At 42.3% G+C, this 20183-nt stretch overlaps 1 protein-coding gene across 1 annotated transcript; it reads right to left on the bottom strand.

Moving 5' to 3' along the window:
• Window positions 1-2183: 2183 nt before the first annotated feature.
• Window positions 2184-6310, bottom strand: NEUROD1 (neuronal differentiation 1). Its single transcript, XM_036879479.2, has 2 exons — window positions 6094-6310; window positions 2184-4530 (listed from the first exon to the last, which is right to left on the bottom strand). The coding sequence occupies exon 2, from the start codon at window positions 4517-4519 to the stop codon at window positions 3449-3451; it is 1071 nt and encodes a 356-aa protein (XP_036735374.1). The 5' UTR covers window positions 4520-4530; window positions 6094-6310; the 3' UTR covers window positions 2184-3448.
• Between the last annotated feature and the right edge of the window lie 13873 nt (window positions 6311-20183).

Raw genomic sequence — 20183 nt, 5'->3', positions numbered from 1 at the left:
CAACCACTAGGAGTATTTTTCCCAACGAAGTCAAAGTTGCCAGTGTCCCTTCTTTTTGTTTGCTTTTCACTTAATAAAACATTTTCTTTTCTTATTAGCTAGATACAGGCATTAGCCAGTTATAAAAACTGCAAGAGATTCTTTTAAATATGCATGGCAATTCAAAAAGAAAAGAAAAGGATCATTGAAAAGGTTTCTTGTGGTTTGAAAATGTCTTCCAAATATTCATTAAACATTTAAGTGAGTAAATTTGTAGAATATGTTTCTGACATTGGCACTGCTTCTGTGGTATTTCTCTGATCAGATGGAAGTGCTGTGTGTTATGCAGAGTGCATTCAGTTCATTCATGCATAAACAATATCATTTTCATAAATTAAAACCTCCCCTGCAGAAGGAACATCTGTGCCTGCCTTTGAATAAAAGATGGTGGCATGTGAGTTACTCCTTGACTGACTGAAAGAATCCTTGTGTTTTAGAATGAAGTTATATGGGCAAAATGGCAAAAAAAGAAAACAAAAAAAACCCTAACTTGTAGTGTTCACTTCTACCTTGCAAAAAAGTACACAATATATATTTCCCTGCTTGCTGTTTTAAAAGCTGGAATTCTGAAAATGCAAATAAATAATATTTTTTCTGTTCATTACAGCAACAGTTTTTAGTTTATATGAAGATGTCTAATTTTAATTACAGGTGAAACTGAACTGCTGAATAGATCACATTAGACCTGAATGTTCCCTTCATGGTCTCCCAGGCTAGAAGGCTGGCAGAACTCAGCTATATCAGTATTATGTCTCTAAGTAAGAACAGTGAGAGCAATCCTGGATATAGGAAGCAACAGCTTGATTCCAAAATAACAACTCTGATTCATTTGGAATGATATTACTGCATTTTGGATAAAGTTTGGAACAACTTACAACTATCTCTGTCATGTGATGAAGGCTGGTGGAAACATGTTAAAAGATATATTTTAAATTGCATTCAAACATTTTTGTAATGTTGAAATTTTCCTTACTGCTACTGTCACAGCTTGACATAGCCCCATTGGCAATGTTATTAGTATGGCTAATTGTTCTCTTCCATTAGATTATTCACATTTTTCTGGTGAAGCTTGTTAAATGAGGTCAGCTTTCTGGAACCTCTAAATCACCAATGAGAAGGAGATTAAAGGAACAAGCTTGGGAAGGGAGGTAGTCGTCCAATGTGGCATCCAAATCAGAGGAGAAACAATGGAGTTACTAACGACAGTAATCAGAGCACCAGAGTAGAGGCAGGACACAAGTGCCAAACTGCTATTCCCTAGGAACCGTTCCTGTCCGTCAACACATCCAGAGGAGTAGAAATACCAAACTTTTTTTTAGTGTACTTAACAATTAACAGAATCATCTGTGTCTCCAATAAGTTCTTTTTATGAAACAAAAGAATAGTGTTCCAAATGGGGAGGGGAAACAATTACACCTTGCTAAAATATATTATAGTAGAAATACTATATTCTTGAGTACAAATAATTCATTACCTTTTTTTCTAAAAAATGTACTGAAATCATCACAAGTTGTTTATAGAACAATTATAATAAAACGCCATTTCTTAGATTCTTTCCATTAATTCAACAACACCCCCACACACAGCATTTTCTAAAGGTATATACCTTTCCCTTTAGGATAGTACTGGTTTGCAATAGAGAGCATTTCAGTTCAGGAAAATGTACAGATAACAAAATACAAGAAAATGGCAAAGTTCTATATGTTTTTTAAATGTGTAGACAAAGTTAGGGTAGTTGTTTGCATCTGCTTGTTAATAGTAATTAGCTAAATCTCCCTTTTAAAAAAAAAACAGAAGAAAACACAGAACAGAATAATTTAAAGGAATAGACACCAAAAAGATAAAGATGAAGGCATTAAAACAAAGAAAAAACACAACTGTTTGCTTCTCCACCCCACCCCTCAGCCTTATATTCCAAGTAATGGTCCTTTCATTATCTACAAAGAGCAGGTGACTCCCTAAGCAAGACAAACAGACTGGAGAGCATGCTAAGATAAACTTTTTTTTTTATCTTATTCCACAAATAGCATTTAGTATTTTTTTTAATTCAGCAAATAAAGCAACTATTCCACTTAGGAATTATTTTAAATATCTCTTTTAAAAATCACTTTAAGAAGAAGTGCAACAATTGCTTAGATTTTCAATACTATTTTATTGCAACTGGATGAGTGTTTTCTAAATTGTGCATTACACCATAATATACAGGATTACAGACAAGATTACAGTACAGATTGATTCCAGTGGTACCAGTATCACATCTCAAACAGCACTTATTCTGGACTGCATTTTACATGCAATAACTATTGTTCTAATTATGAATTAAATGGGTTGAATTTATTTAAGCTACTGTACTAATTGACTACAATAGTTATAAATCCCAACATTAACAACCTGATTAGATTTAGGCTCAGATTCATTACATGAATATATGACAAACCACCATTGGTGTGACTATGTATAAAATCATGCATTTGTATTTTCTAGAAATATCAATAGCTTCAAATTCTCTGTAAAATCATGGAATTGCAAGGGAGTAAAGGACTAAAAAGAAACAGTGCAAATTGTATGTGATAGTCAAGCAGCTTTTGATTTAAAGAAGGGTATGTTGGCATTTGTTTATAATATGTATATACAAGCTTGTGCAAGTACTGAACTGATATGTTTTGATAGGGAATACATCTCATTTTTTCATCCTCTTGAGAGTCATGGATCTGGTTTTCATTTTAAGGAGAGGGAAAGACTTTAAAGTGAAATGAATTGCTCAAATTGTGCAATTTTTTTTTTTACAATTAGGAAAGAAGTGCTAAGGCAACACAATAACTTTCTAAGCACTTTTCTGCTGGTTTAAATTAGTTAAATTATTTTGTATAAATTAGATATAATTCTACTTTTCTGATATGTATAAAAATTGATGAAGCTGCATGGTTTAAAATAGGAAATCCACATTATAAAAAGTCATTAAAAATTCTGTACAAAATCACAACAAAATAATTCAGCATGGGAAAGGTAACAAGTAGTAAAATGCTGGTTGAAAAATATATATTTATATATTTTTTAATTGGCCCATTACTAGTTTAAAAATTGCATAGATCCTAATTATTGCTTGTGATTTTGTTATCCCGATCAGATAATTAATATGATCTGAATACAGCTACACAAAATTTGTGGTGCAATTTTTACTGTATTTTTTTAAATAGAAGAGCTATAGAAAATAATACATAAGGTGAACAGGAACTTTGATCCCCTGTTTCTTCCAAAGGCAGTAACGACAATAAATACATATATCACTTGAAGCTTGGAGTATTTGCACTTCGCAGCAGTAGTACCCAAAGGACTGCCTTTTGTAAACTCTACAGTCACTGTAAGCACAGTGGGTTCCTTTTCCGGGAACAGTGAAACTGACACGCCTCTAATCATGAAAGATGGCATTGAGCTGGGCACTCATGACTCGCTCATGGTGTGAATGGCTATCAAAGGACATGATATTGTCTATAGGGATCTCGCAGCGAGGGGCAGTGGCGCCCGAGAAAATTGATCCGTGGCTTTGGGGCCCTGCCAGGGTGGCTGCAGGATAGTGCATGGTAAAGGCATAATTTTTCTCAAACTCGGCGGATGGTTCGTGTTTGAAAGAGAAGTTACCATTGATGCTGAGCGGCGGGCTGAGGGGTCCATCAAAGGAAGGGCTGGTACAGTCAGTCAGGGGGCTTTCAAAGAAAGGCTCCAGCGCTGCGCTGTAAGCGTGCGGCGGCGGCTTGACGTGGAAGACGTGGGAGCTGTCCATGGTGCCGTAGGGCGGACTAGGCAGCCCCGGCGACTGGTAAGAGTAGGGGTGCACGGGGAAGGAAGCGCTGGCGCTAGGGAGGTGCGGGGGCATGTCCTGGTTCTGTTCAGGCAGAAAAGTCCGAGGATTGAGCTGCAGGCAGCCCGCAACCAGGTTGGTGGTGGGCTGGGATAAGCCTTTGCAGAGCGTCTGTACGAAGGAGACCAGATCAGGGCTTTTACCAGAACGCAGGATCTCCGACAGGGCCCAGATGTAGTTCTTGGCCAAGCGCAGCGTCTCAATTTTGGACAGCTTCTGCGTCTTGGAGTAGCAGGGCACCACCTTGCGCAGGTTGTCCAGTGCTGCGTTTAGCCCGTGCATGCGGTTCCGCTCCCGGGCGTTGGCCTTCATGCGCCTCAGCTTAAAACGCTCCAGGCGCGCCTTGGTCATCTTCTTCTTTTTGGGGCCGCGTCTTTTGGGCTTTTGATCATCGTCCTCCTCTTCCTCTTCTTCCTCCTCTTCCAGGTCCTCGTCTTCATCCTCCTCATCTCCCCCAATCCTCATTGAGTCCTCTTCCGCGTTCATGGCTTCCAGGTCGTCCTCCTTCTTGTCGGCCTCGTGCTCCTCGTCCTGGGAACTGAGACACTCGTCTGTCCAGCTTGGAGGACCCTGGGGCTGAGGCTCACCCATCAGCCCGCCCTCGCTGTAAGATTTGGTCATGTTTCTGTTTCCTATATTCAACAGGGGAGACAGGAGAACAGAAAAGGAGAAAAACGCTACATTCAAAAATTACATGTGCTCTCAACTTCCACTCCCTAACCCTGTAGAAATGCATGTGAAGAGAAGTACCAGCTGAGTACGAACTGGATGGCCCTAAGGAAAAGTTAATGGCAGTGTTTTATAATGCTGTGTGTGTGCCCCGCTGGGACGTAGGAGGAGGACGGGTCTGGGAGTGGGGAAGAGAGTGAATACGTGTGCCTGTATTTCCTAGCGATTAATTGAAGTGTGTTTATGGTGATTGCCAGGTAGGACAGCATGCGCCTCAGCTTAAAACGCCGAATTAGTATACATTTCGGCGACTTCATGTTTATCTACGTGAGTTCAAAGTCACAACTCTACCCACCCCCCGCTCAAAAAAAAATGAGGGAGTTAAAAAAATCCCATTCTGTTCCCATCTCTGTCCTGGCTTCTTGGTACTTAGCGATTAAAGTTGTAAACCATTACGTAATTTACTAACACTGGCAGTGGTTTTAAGAAGATTATATTAACCCGAGATTGAAGAGCTAATACATGGAGGAGGAAAAGTAGTTTCCACCAAATTATGTCACCGTCAGCGAAACACTTGGCAACGAAAATGAGCAGGGGTCTTGCATCCCACGCACTCCTTTCTTTTCTCGCTTCGCTTCCCCGTCTCTCTGCTAAATTTCCACCTTGTATAAAAGCTCTCCCCACACCGCCAGAGCTGGGGGCGCGGTGCAGAGTGCTCTTCCACGCGCCGGGGATCAGGTGCGGAAGGCTTCTCTCTAATAAACAGCCCATTGAAAGGGCCGCCTGCTCTTTATTGAGGCTTTTCAAAGTTCGCCTCAAACCTCCCTTTAAAAGATTGAGTAATTATTATGGTCAGCGATTGGCAATGGCGAAGTTGCCGCTTCTAATACGGAAAATAAAAAGCCTTTAGTGAGACTACTGAATTTCTGGCTCCTGCGGTGGCTGCTGGAGACTTGGCCGCCTCTGGAGCAGTAACAGGTAGCAGAAGTGGGTCCCTCTCCCTTTCTCTACATTATTTTGCCGTTTCAACTAAACTATTTCTCAGCCCAACTTAGTTTCCAAGGTGTGTATACTCAACGTAGCATGTCCCTTCATTCACTGAAAAAATAGCTTCTCACAATTAATGTGCGTAAAATAAACGCACAGAAAATAAATATCAGTAACACCCTACACACACACTAGAAGTGAGAAAAAGAATTCGCTATCTGCTTTTAGGACTTTGAAATCACCAGTAGCAAATAACCACAGTTACTGTGCATTACTTTAAAAATCCAAAAATAATCCTATACTTTCTCCCCAAAGGGAAAAAAAGAAAAAAAAATTTTTTTTTTAGGTTGGAAAGCCTGCGGTTGGTATTTGGTGGTGTGAGTCAAAATGTGTGCGTACTTGCCTGTGATTTTGAGGAGGAATGTCTGTGTCAACACAAATACACACGCTCACACACACACACACAGAGAATATCTGTGTACATTGGGTCTTCAATTACTGCTTTTATTCCCGAGCAAAGATGAAAGGATTTCAGTTACCTGTAGTTGTTAGTAGGTCCTGAGCAGTGATGGTCTCATAACCCTGGGGCCTCCCGACGCCGTGCCTTCTGCGTGGGGCGAGTTCCTCGTGTACTGGCTGCGCGGGCGCTCAGGTTATATAGCCGAGTTGGTGATGCTGAGCGCGGGCGGGGCAGGGAGCGGAGAGGCTTGCAGGTCCCGGAGCCCGGCGCCTGCGCACGCGTCCCGGCTGTGCGCTCCCTTCCTCCCTCCTCCCAACCCCGCCCCTTCAGCCTTGCTCCTCTCCCACCCTCCTCCGACTCCCGCTCCCCTCTCTCCCGCCCCTACCCCCGCCTCTTCTCCATCCTCCCGGCATGCGCCATATGGTCTTCCCGGTCCAGCCAAGAGCCGGGAACCACGTGACCTTCGCATTTGTATGCCGCGGAGCGCTCCACTCCGGCCCCTTTGTGGCCAGAAGAAAGTGGCCCATCTGTCGCCAGTTAGAGACTCCGCGGACCTGTTTTTACCCGCAGGAGAGATTAACCCTTTCAGGCGGCAGAAGGCAGAGAGGGTGAGGGGAGAGGGGGAGAAAATTTGAGGGAAGGGAGCGGGAAAGCTAACATTGGGTTTAGATCGGAGTGAGTGGCCCACGCTAGGGCGGGAAGTGGGGCAGGGGTAAAAGAGGCAGAAGTAGCGAGGCTGAGGCGCGCAGCGAAGCGTCCTGAGTCCTGTCAATTCCTCGCCCAGGCACTGGCCTCCTGGGCACCAAGACTCCCTGCCCTCTGTGAGATGCCCATCTCTTAGTTTCTCCCCCTTGGCAGGCGGTTCACTCACTGGCGCCAGAGGGTGGCTTCTCCTAATCTCCGTCAGCCCCTTAAGCAAACATAAGCCATATAAAACATGCTTCATCTGTAAAGACAGCTTTGAGACTAGTTCTCTAGCCTCCTCCGGGATCGCCCGCTCCCAACCCCCTCTAGGATAGAAAATTTGTACCTGACAGACCACCGGATGCCCTGCCGCGCAGCGTAAATCAGACCCTGGAGACCCTCACTCGGTCATTCCCCTTCCCCGCAGAGGTCCTAGTTCTCGGAGAGAGCTAGTAGGTGCTCTCAGGCCTTGGCTCCGCCGGCCCTGGAGCTCCCATGCCTAAGAGCTGGGGGATCGCTCTGACCCTGGGACTCTGCTTTTTTCACCAAGGCCCTTGGATTGTTGCAGAGTGCCCTCACTTAGACGCCCCCGGCTCCCTGCTGCAGGAGGCCTTGCCCCCTAGGTCCTCACTCTCCGCGGTAAACAGGAACTCGTTCAGACAAACCTTCTCAAAGGGTGGATGCAATGGGCCTGTGTAAATGGGGCTTTTCACCCCGCTTTGGAGAAGGACCACTCGCACAGTCTGGGAGGAATTGATGGCCACGACTCTTCCAGATTTCAAAGATTGACATGACGCCATCTGCACCTTGAAGGGCAAGCAAAAACCACAGAGCTTCCAGACTAATTCTGAAGGGTTCATATGTGTGTTTAAATGACAATTCTTTGTTCATTCATTCCCACCATGGCATGTTTCAGAATGACACATTTTTTTAAAAAAGGCCCAATTCCTTCCCTGTCCACTCTTTCTCCTCCTAATTCGCCTCTAACCCTCCATTTACTAACCCTTTATTCTGTCCTAGACTTGTATGTAAGCCGCTTACAATGAATGGGTAGAACTTGAATCACTTATCTAAAGGCAATTGCTCTAAAAACCCCTTGAGTTTGCAAACAGTGTCATGGTTGAGCGACTGGAGCTGGGTCCATCTAGGAACGAGAGAGGTGATGCAGTGGAGAGGAAGAGGTTCCTAATGAGATCGCTGGTGTCCACACCGCCGCTCCGACGGTGCAAATCTGAAACAGGAATAAGGACTTGACTGTTGCCCAAAGCATGGCGTACCTTATGCTGTTTCCAGAGCAAAACTGTACAGAGTTTTGCTTTTCTAAGTTCATTCGCCAGTGTACAAACAACACAGAGGGTGAAAGAATTCACCCAGAAGTGTAGTCTTAATATTTACCCCTGTACTGTCTGTTATCTTCAGTGATGGGTTAAAACTCTTGAGGTGCATCAGAGTAACAGCCTGTAGAGGCCTGTCCACAGCTCACGAGTCGGAAGACACTTGCCGCCAGGCTGGACCAAGTGCTGCCACTCTCCCGGCAGCAGCCCCGACCGGCCAGCCCACCGAGCCGCAGGGAAGTGGAATTCGTGTCCTGGTTCTCATTTCTCAGTCTTAGGGAAGCTTCAGAAGAGATGTTGGGGTCGAGAGGCAGGGGAGGACTTCAGGCACCCGAAGGGTGGCCTAAGGGACACGCCAACCCCAGCTCCTGGGAAGAGGAAACTTCTCCAGTTTGCCACATCCTGTGGCATACAGGAGATTCTTATTGGAGTCAGATGTTCCTGGGTGGGTGTGGAAGGAAACCTATTGTTTCGCCAACCGAGACTCAAATACTTAAAGTGCGGTAATTAGACCCACGCCCTCCGTCTCCTCCTGATAAATTTACCCCTAATCCCAATGCCAGTGGTTTTCCCAGGCCTGGGGATTTGCACAAAGAAAAGGCCATTCTGAGATGCTCCAGGGACCTGTCGAAGTTCGGTCTGGCTCTTACCAAGTTTCACGGGGGGCAGCGCTCAGGTGCAGAGCTCACTGCCCTCGGAGAATCTATCGCCAAGCGAGCGCACCGTGGCGGGCTGGACCGCCAGGAAGCAGCAGCCGCGTAGCCAGACCCGGAAGAGAGGAATCCAGCTTGGGTCTAGGTTGAGAAGCTTTACGATGGGAGAGGGTGCGGCGGGAAAGTGGGGCTTGAGGGCAGTGGCGGCCAGAACGCTAGGGAGGATGGATTGCAGGCGTGTAGGGCTCATTACCGAGGATGGCCGCCGCGGCCCCTCCCCGACTTACTTTCTTTCCCCTCTTTGGACTTCGTTTCGACTGTTGCACACTTTCTCCTTTCCAATTGACTAAATTCTCCCCCCACCTCCACTTCCCCCTTCACCCCCAACTCTGCCGCCCGTTAGCGGTACGCCTCCTCCAGCTCCGGTCCCCACTGGGCGCTGCAGGCTGCTTAGCGGCACGCGAACAGCACGCGCGGGTAACAAAAGCCGCTTTCATGACTCACTGCCCTCGAGCAATGCCCCAAATCTGTCTCCCCCTCTGCCCCAGCTCGCAGCGCGCGGCGCGGGCCGGGCGGTCCCAGACGTTACCGCGGCAGAAGGAGCGCAGGCGGGAAGGGGGGCGGGACGAAGTGTGCGGCCTGGGGTGCGGAGAGGGGAGTGGTGTCCGAGCCGGGAGGAAGAGTAGAGAGGCGGGTGGCACTCTGTGTGTTGGCGGGTGGGGTGCTTGGAAGCGTGTGGCCGGGACGTAGGGGGTGGGAAGCGTGGGTAGCTGGCGGCGGGCGGGGGTTTAGACGCATTCACAGGGCCAAGATAAAGAGCAGAGACCAGGCCAACGTCCCCGGCGGTGACCTGTTTCTCTGGGAAACAGACGCTCGCGCTTATATAGGCAGGCTTGCGTTCAATAAAAGAATCAGATGTGGCCGGGCGGCCCCACCAACCTCCGGCGGCGCCCGAGTCCTCTTATTGCCCCTCCTGGGAGGGGAGTGTTCTGGAGTGGGCAAGTTCCAGAGGCAGGAGGTGGGTGGGGGCCTAAAGGCCCCTAGGGCATTGGGGCCGCAGGAGCCTAGGGCCAGAAGCTGTGTGTCCCTCATAGGCTCCACCGCTCAGAAGCCCTTGGAAGGCCGGAGGGGCCTGATGTTCGTTGGGTCCTGATCGCTGGCGCTACGCGGGGCTGACACCTCCGTCTCCAGGGAGTCCATTGGGCGCCCTGGTCTTGGCCGGAGGCTAGAGCTGCTCTGGCTCGAGAGAAGCTATTAAAATGCCTCGCCGTCGCCCAGAGCGCAAAACCCGTCCTCCCCGAATCTCCTGGGCCCGCGGCATAATCTTAATTAAGATAATTGATTCATATTGCACCTGCGAGAACGAAAAAAAAATTGATTCCAACCCACAACGCCACAAATCGCTTAGAGCTATTGGATGGAGCACGAAGAGGTTGTGATTTGGGGAGTGATTTAGTACCGGGCTTCCCCAGCTCGGCGTGTCTGGACTCTTTTATTTATTATTTACGTCCTCCTAGTACCGCAGGAGCCAAGGTAGAGGGACTTCCTGTCTGATTTCGTGTCAGAAGTGAGGGGCTTTTCTTAAACCATCCAATAAGTTAATCCAACAACTTAAAATTAAAGCAGCTCAGAGCATCGTGGCAGGAGTGGGTCACTGACACGACTGCCCAAGGCCTTATGCGTCAAATGGGCTGTGTGTGTGAGTGTATGAGTGTGTGAGTATACAAGTGTGTGTGAATTTGTGAGTGTATGAGTGAGATTGTGAAAGGAAACGTATATGCGTATAAGCATGTGATTGTATGTATGTGACTGCATGAGTGTGAATGTGTGAGTGTGGGTGTGTGAGTTATGTGAGTGTGTATTCGTGGGCGCTCCCGCTCTCAGGAAAGGAGTGGTTAATAGAGGCGCGCACCTGTTTCGCTAGGATTGAAGAACAGCTTGCAGTCTAACCGGGACGGCAGGGCTAGGTAACCGACAAGTGCCTGGTGTTCGCCAGCCTTTGCTTTAAGCCCTGGCAGCTCGGTGTAGCTGCGGGTGTGGAAAGCAGAAACACACCGAGGGCGCCGGAGCAATCCCTGAACAATGGCTGCTGTAGGGTTGGGGAAGGGGATCGGTCAAGTTCCTAGAGGCAGGAGAGGCCAAGCAAGTCCCAGGCAGCTTGTGGGAGAAATGGCTTCTTCAAGGTATCAGCACCGTGGACAATTCCCACTTCGCGGGCCCTGACATTCGCCGTATTAAGACTCAGCAAAACTACTCCCTTCGCAGCAGCTTCTGCTTTTTCCTCTTTGCCTTCTGTCATAAAACCATTGACCACCTCATCAGAAAGACCTGTAAGTCGGCATTTAATTAGCCACCTTCTTTTCAGAATAAGTTTCCTGGAAAACTAGATATCCAGGTTTAGGGGAAAGGAAGGGCTTAAAACTATAATTTAAACTAGCAAGTCTGAAACAGAGAAATGATATACTGAATAACTTTCAGAAAAACATTGTTCTAATATTTGCACTTACATATTAACAATATATGTTCAAAAATAAAATGAACTTTTTTGCTGTCCACAGAATAATATCTATTTTTAAAATTTTGCTTTTGTTTTATGGACTACACATTTTATTGAAAATAGTATTTTTCCATCACTATCATCCTACCAACTCTCCAGTTATTTCATGTATGAACAATTTACTGGGAAAATAAACCAACCAGTTAAATGGCACTATTTGCTCAGATTTCATAAGCAATTATCTAAATACTACTAAATTTAGAATATTGCATCTTAATACACACAGCACCAAAAAGGTTCTGGGAAAAAGTCCAGTAGAGATATGACTCTGAGAAAAGCAGGCACCTTTTGTGATATAAGCATTTTAGAAACATACACCATGCCCCTCCCCCATTATTGATGTAATTTTCAAAATTATTGTAATCAGAATCCTTATTAAATACTGATACTTGCTAAAATGGAAAATATGATTATTGTTGATTCAAGAATTCACACCTAGAGACTCACCTTCTTTAAATAAAACTTCAGTTCCTCTTTAACAAATACATTTTCATATGAATTAAATATTGATAATTTGACCTTTTATGTCTTTAACTAATCAAAGGGGGAAATTCCAAATGGAGATCTCCGAGTTTGGCCCTGGTAGGTCTTTCCGTTTGAGTAGGCACTGAGATTAAAGGAGTTGAACTTCCTCTTTCTCTGCTTTCTCCTTGCACTAATTGCTTATGCAAAAAATGCAGATTTGTATTAATTAGTAACTCCACTGATTAGTTCCGTGGTATTTTTCACATAATACATCATGCTGCAGACATGAATTTTGGCACATCACCCAGTAGTGGCTCAGGCTGCAATACAGATTTCATATTAAAATAAAATCTCTGACTAAATCTACCTTTCTGATATAGGAACTGTGAGCAGCCACCTGCTGGGAGCACCTGCCATGGGAAATTGCCTTCACTCAGTGACAAGCCACTTTGGGGACCCAAACAGGACAATCTGATTATGAAGTTAGGCTCTAATAATAAACAAACACATACATACATACATACATACATACCTAAATGGCACAAATGTGCCTAAGCTCTAGGCATTTTGCAAACAATGATATAACAGGATCTACCTGCAATGAGACTAGATTTTGAAAACAACTTCCCAGTTATAGATCAACACCTCAGTCTATTTTCCTTCTGTGAGATCCTTGTTCTTTTGTAAGTTGGTCTGATACTCCCAGACTTTTCATCATTCATACTCATTGGCTTAACCTATTCCTAGGCAGGCAAGCTAGCTCAGGAAGAAAAAGAGGGATCAGAAAAGCATGAGGGGAAGGAGTATGAATGCCAAGAGCCATCTCTGCGTGGCATTGGCCACCCTTGCCATTCTAGCATATGGGGAGAAGCTGTGAGGTCAGCACCCACAGTTGCCCGATGTAAGTCAAATTCTCCTTTCCTCATTGCAACTATATGAACTTTTAAAGAGCTCCTTTTCTTTCCCTAGAACACTGTTTGATTTGATGAGACAGATTATAGCCAATATTGCCAAGATTATAAATTACAACATGTGTCTTCTGTGCCCCCACCATTCTCTATATGCCCTTGTTTTCTTGCCAGTGGGGATACCTTTCCAAGTCCTCTCAAGTGCTCTCAGCACTTTTATGATTTTTCTGGTCCATACCTTCTTTTGAAAGGAATTTATGTTCGTGCATCTGAAGAAGTTATAAGAGAGAGATGTCACTTAATCTGACGCCTCTACCTGGAGGGATAGGGTACAAGGGAAAAGGAATAGTTACTTAATATAGACCTTTAGAGATGAATAAAGGCTAAGGGAGGTATATTTTGAATGAAGGCTGGGAAACCATGCACCAAGAGGAGCACAAAGTTTAAGAACCTGAAAAAATGCCCTGTGTAGCACTAAGAACAGGGGGAATAATGGCAAGAGGTAAGGTAGCAAAAAGGAAGACAGGACCCAGAGCCTGCTTCCCACTGAAGAGCTCTGAGCTCCCTGGGAGGGATGTCAGCAAGATCTGAGTAAGTTTAATATTTGTAGAAGATTGTTTTGACCACAGTACAGAAATCTGATTGCAAAGCAGCTGAGTTGGGTAAAGGGAGGCTGTTACAGTTTTCCTATCAGAAGATGATGGTTCTTGGACTAGGATGGTTATAGAGGAGATGGATTAAGTTAGAGAACATATTTCAAGACATTTAGAAAGATTACCCTGACAAACAGCTGTGTTTCACACAAATTACCCAATGGCCACCAAAACCCATAATTCTTTACAACCTTGGGGTATTGGTTTTCTCAGAAGTAACATACTGAATTTAAGTCAACAAGGACTTGTTTTCCCATAACATAATTACAAACTAAAAGTACAGCCTACTTTGCAAAGCAAATAACAAAACAACAATAGTACATATTTGTCGAACATTTAAGACATTCTAGGTGCACTGAGGTAACAACTATGATAATTCTCATTTGACAGTTGAGGAAAATAAGGCTTATGCAAGTCAGGTAATATGCCTTATGTCACCTAGCTAATTAGCGACAGAGCTGGGGCTGAAGCTCAGGTCTACTTGACTCCAAAACTTGTGTCTTTTAGCTTCTACATTGTACCAGGGAAAGGATAAACCAAGATTTATTTATAAATTACATTTTATAAAAGCACACTAATTTAGTTTCAAATAAATAGTTTAAAGCTTAATATTTGGGGGTTCAATTAACCTAAATATAACAATAAATACAACTGTAATATAAATTGCTGAGTCTTTCTGGAAATAAGAATGGGAAATAGTAACCAATTTTAGTCAGTTACCTACATCCAAGTTTTGTAGTGAACTAATTTAATTGATGAGACTTGATCAGTTTGGAGGAAATCATACAGATAAAATATTCTACATCATAGGAGTAACCTTTTTTGTTAAAAGCTCATTATTCAAGAATTACACTAAAAATTGTTTTTCTTGAAGGGTTCAAATTATTTTGGCTCTGGACATATCTAGTTCAAAATAAGCAATCCTTATTTAGCATGTCCCTACTTTAGCATTTATTGAAGAATTGAAACATCATAAGAATTGAAGATGTTTGTTTTGATTTGGAAAAATTATCATATTTAATTACAGCTCAGCCCTTGTTCTTTGGCATATTTTTAACCTAAACACTTATAAAGGAGTGTGCTTTCACAAGGAGATGGAGCGAGGGGGAAGGGAAAAGCTGTCACTGGAATCTTATTAATATTATTAATAATAATTAACGTAATGTATTGCTGGTCTTCTTAGCTCCTAAACATGTGAATATTCTAATAGTCAGTAATACACATATTCAATTTGGGTGGTTAACAAGCAGATGCATCATGTGCATAATTTAAAAGCAGAAAAATAAAGTTTACTTTTCCTGCTCTGAAGAAAGTCCTTGTCAGTTTTATGGAAATCGTGTTGTAAACGTTGTCTATTTTGGAAAGTGCACAAGTTGTGGCCTTCAGGGTTACCATACACTAAATGCCAGCTCTACATACACAAATATACTCACTGATATTCTCCACCTGCTCTCCTCTCCACACACAAGTGTGCGTGTGATCTTGAACTCTTTTTTCCATTTAGCCCCTGATCTGGTTCATAAAGCGTTGCCTTCCTTCAATTCAGGTATGCATTTCCTGGTTATTCCTGAGTGTTTGAATAAACCACCAGTTTAGGAAAAGGTTTTCCTAGTTATAGTCAGAAGTCTAGGGGAAATTACTGGTCTCATTACATTCATAATTGAACTAATAAATTATCTTTTCTGTTTTCAAAAGAATTATTTCATTGACAATAATCAGATGTTACATGAACATTTTTCTACTTGAAGAGTATAAACCTATGTTTATAAATATTTTCAAATGAGTTTTAGCATTTGGATTTTGTGGCTGCTTTAATTTCTTATTTTTTATTATATGAATATCTACAAAGCATTGCATATAACCAAACGTCAATATTAGTACACAGGGAAAAGAGTCCTATAAACTATCAATTCTGAAGCAATATGAGCTGAACTCTACCAGGAATGAAAACAGAGAATCCTACCAAATACAGGGTTACTTGGGGATCCTGACAAATGCAGCCCATATCAGCAGAAGCATTTAAATGACCTGTAGATGCATGTGAAATAATAAATGCTTGTTTCTTTAATCCACTAAATTTAGGGTGGTTTGCCATGGAGCCATAGCTAAATGATACACCATCAGGAAAAGGGCAATTTTTTTCCAGACTTCTTAGGCATTTAGATATCTTGATTAATCAAAAAATATCTGTACAAGTGAAACTTTCCATCAATATTCTATACTTTATGTGCTTCATGAATTTTAACACCTCATAACTAGTATTTATATGTTAGGGATTGTGCCAAATAAAACAGAAAAGTTATGTCACTTAATCCTCACAACAGCTCTATGAATAGATGATATTTTCAATATTTTTGACAGTCTAAAGATGAGGAAACAGAAGTAAAGTAACTTGTTAAAATTCACACATCTAGAAAGGAGTGGAGCTCTTTTACTTTTAATTCAGATTACTTGATTACTAATTTAATTAAGTATGATTAGGAGCAAATATTTTGGGTAATGCTATGACCCACATCCTGTACTCTGATTGCCAGTCACACACAGCTATACAAAATACATGCTGCACTTCCCACCTCTAACCAGTCCTCAGTACTGGTTCCTTTGGCACCCAATCTAATCCCCTTTTTGCACACTTTCTTGGAGTGTAAAGGCTGGAAAGCTACTGCAAAGGAATAAGTGTAAAAGGTTTCCTATACTCCCTAGATCTTATAGGTTTTGAAAATCCAATACATTAGGCTTTGATTTAGAACCAAGTTACATGGGGGGATCAGAGGTCAGGGGATTGGTTTGGTTGGCACAAATTCTGGTGCAATGGACTGAAACCAGCAGGTGAGGTGATGGGTTTCTTATTTGTTAGGTGTTTGACTCTGGAAAGGCAGAAGTTTTACTAAAAGCCTACTCTTATTAAACAGTTTTGGATATCACATCTGGAATGTCAAGTTAGAGTCTATTTCTTCAGACCTCCAAACATTTCTGTGAATTATCTAAACCCATCGTGAAATTCATTTGTACAAATTCCAGAAGGAGCTGATTATTCTGTCTGTAATTAAGAACTCTTTCCTCTTTAACAATTGGTACCAGAAGGATTTATGGCAACCTAATATTAAGAAAATGGGAATATGTGATCAGCTGATTTTTTTAAGAAATAATGGGTTAAAGCTATTCAAGGAGGAGAAAACAGGAATCCATAGCACCCAAGAATGAATGAATTCATTGATTAACTTAACACCTGTGGTCACCTAGGATGAAGTGCCACATTGAGTGGCTGCTGCAAAGGACCATTATAGACTACAGGAACGTAAGGGATATGGAGGCAGTCTGTCTGCCATCAGCTACACTGAGTAGCTTTGCGAAAGAGTATGACTTACTCAAGACACAGTAAAATACTAGGAGTTTCTGATTTCTCTAAAAGAAACTCCAATCACTTGTAACTTCAGAACTGAAATAGCCAGATATCAAACACCGGTTGCTGAATTGCAAGGTAATACAGTGGTGCTCAAGGTGTGGTTTTTGGATCAGCAACATTAGCAACAACTGGGAACCTGTTGGGAAAGGAAATACTTGAGCCTCATTCTAGAATTACTGAAGCAGAAACTCTGGGGATGAGGCCCAGAAGTCTGTGGTTTGAGAAGCCCTCCATGCCATTCTGATACATGCTAGCTTTTGAGGACCACTAAAGGTCCCCCACCCTCCACCACAACCACCTGCAGGTCTCTTTCATAAAGGAGGAAACCCAGAATTGTAATAGCAACATTTCAGAAGATTTAGATGGCTCCAACTACTCTGACTACTCAAGCTTTACTGAGAGTTTTCTTATCCAACTTATGTCCAAATTATGGTACCTCCTCCTATATGGCAATATCCACAGAGGCTGGCCTGAGTTTGCTTGAAAACTTGCAAGTACTTGACTTGCAAGGGAATGGAAATTCTCTTCATGTTCCATTCCTCCCACTTTTCATTGCCTCTGCTTATGGCTGGTGTCGGCCCCAGCAGGGCTCAGGTGAGACAAGAGGAATGACACACTCTGGAGAAGGCTAGTAAATTATTGCAAAGTTTTGTTCCCTATTTCCCTAAATATGGAGCAAATATGTGGAATAGATTCTGAACATACTAGTCTAGGGAGGATAGAACATTGCTTTAGATCCGGCTGAATTTAGGGATACTGTTGGAATTATTAGTAAATATAAATATGTTTGATTCAACATGTTGCTGAAGCCCCTGGAAATAGTTCTCATTATTTGCTCTGAGGTTAAATAAAGTATGGATTCAAAAGTGATCTATAAGACATGAAACTGAAATATGAAAGTAATTCTTTACATATCCTGTGTATAGAGATGACTGAATATCCAGGTTGACTCCCTGGCCTGAAAAATGAGGGCTATCATGCAACAAAAGGCCAAACAAAATATTTTGAGCCTTCTGTCCCTACCCAAAGTAGAGCTGCACGCTGCAGGGACTTCAGAGATCAGTCCAGAATCACAGGTTTGAAAGGTGTAAGGTGACATGGCAGCAGCTACCAGTTGTTCCCCAATGACTGTGTTCCCCTTTTCTCTCATAGAAAGAGTATCTCCAAATTTTAGCTAGGAAAATAACTACTCAGGAATAAAATCTACATTTTCCTGCCACATTGTAGCTGTGTGTGGTAATGTGACTAAGTTTTGGCCAATGTGATGTGAGTGAAAGTGATGAAAACAATCTCTGGATTGTGCCTTTATGAGGTGATGTGTACACTCCTTCTCTTTTTACCCTTGTGCCAACTGTGATGCAGACCTTGGCACCTCCCTAGTGACAGGGTAAGAACAATACAGAAGGACCTGGGCTACTGATAGTACCACCACACCAGCTCTAGTCTGCTTACACAAGGACTTTCACTTGGTGAACAACCAGTTTTCATCTTACATTTGTGTTATTCTGGATCTCTTTCCAGCAAATAAACCTATATGCTAACAAATGTAGGTAATGGTTCCTGTCATACACCCATAAGAATGACAGCAGCAAGACCTTGTGTGCAGGTGACAGATGAGTCTTCAAGAATGCAGTGGATTTCAGTACCTTTAAGCAAGTGATGATTTTAAATGCAGTTGCTATTCCACATGATCTCTTTATCTGAGTAAGTTCGCATGGCCCTGATACCTTGTTTTCAGTTCTTGTTCTGACAAATGTTTTTTTCTTTATCCTAACAAGCAGAGCACTTTGCTTTGATACATACTATTTCAAGAGTATGCAATAGTTTAGCCTTAAAGGATTTTGATCATCTCACCTTGTACAGAATATCATTCTGGTCTACTACATCAATGACATTATGTTGATAGATGTGTAATTTAGGAAGTGGTAGACACCATAGATGCATTGAAGAGGTTTATGCATATCAGAGGATGGAAATAAATCCAAGGAAAATAGGTTCTGGGGGTCTCAGGGAGTGGGACACACAGAGATTTTTCTCTCAAATTACTTTCTTCACTTTACACCACCTACCACTAAGATTATTATGCAGATTTTTCATCAAAAATTATTGGATTAAATAAAATTAATTGAAGAGGAAGGGAAGGGAAATAAATCAAGTTTCTTATCCACATTTAACTAACTTTGGAAATGTTTTCAGTGATTACAGATAGCTTGGACAACTGACTTCAGATATGTGAGAGACATTATGCTCTGCATAGTTTGAATAAGCTATATACAGTATGGGATAAGGAAGCCATAAATGACTTTCAGTGTGAAGATCATTACTTACATAGTTAGAATGTGATTTAACAAATAGGGATATAGAAGTCAAAGATGCAAGAAGGAGTGTGTTCAGTGAAATGAAATGAGAAACTAGACAAGCAGAATAAAATGAGAGTAAGTATTTGTATATAGATTTTTTTAAAAGCAAAAAAAATGTCATACTTTGCTTTGTGGGGATATAAAATGGTATAGCCACCATAGTTTCTTAAGAAGTTAGAGTTATCACATGGCCCAGCAATTCTACTCCTAGGTATATCCCCAAGAAAACTGACAACATATGTTCACACAAAAACTTTTACACAAATGTTCATGGCAACATTATTCGTAATAGCGAAAAAGCAGAAACAACTCAAAACTCCATCACCTGATGAATGAATAAGTAAATGTTGTATATCTACGCAAGAGAATATGATTCATCCATAAAAAGTAATAAGTAATGCTAGGTAGTACAGTACGGATAAACCTTGAAGACATTATACTAAGTGAAAGAAGTCAGATGAAAAATGGCATATGTTGTACAATTCCATTTATATTCAACGTCCCAGATAGGCAAATCCATAGAGACAGAAAGTAGATGTATAATTTCCAGAGACTGGCAAGAGGAAATAATGGAAAGTAACTGCTGATTGGTATAAGGTTTCTTTACGGGGTGATGAGAATATTCAGGAATTAGATAATGGTGGTGGTTGCACAACCTTTTGAATATACCAAAACCACTGAATTGTATGCTTTAAAATGGTGGATTTTATGAAATGAGATTCATATTAATTCAAGGAAGTGGGAAATGCAATTGCAACATCTCATTTCTTGCCTTGTGTGATACCACAAGCTTATGGTTTTCCTCCTACCTCTGGCTGCTCTGTACAAGTTATTGAGCTGGTTTCTCTTCTTTGTCATCCCTTAAATCTTAGTTTTCCTTAGGGTTCTCTCCTAGGGTTTCTCCTTACATAATCTCTGAACTAGGTGGTAAGGCAGCCATTGCTCTGAACAGTTCTGATATGCAGAAATTTCATTTACCATGGTTTAAATAGTATTAGTCTTCCAATAACATGGCTCAAATTTCAGTTACACAGTGTATTAACTATAATTGCACAAAGTATAAATTTCCCAGCTTGCTCTTCAAACCTCTACATAAATAACAGATGTGCATCATAATCATTGACCAACCAAATCGCTTCTCTCAGTCTT

Source organism: Manis pentadactyla, chromosome 6 (assembly GCF_030020395.1).
Source record: "Manis pentadactyla isolate mManPen7 chromosome 6, mManPen7.hap1, whole genome shotgun sequence".
NCBI classification, from domain to species: domain Eukaryota; kingdom Metazoa; phylum Chordata; class Mammalia; order Pholidota; family Manidae; genus Manis; species Manis pentadactyla.
Note: the sequence above shows the minus strand (reverse complement) of the source record. Positions and strands in the feature narration are given on the sequence as shown.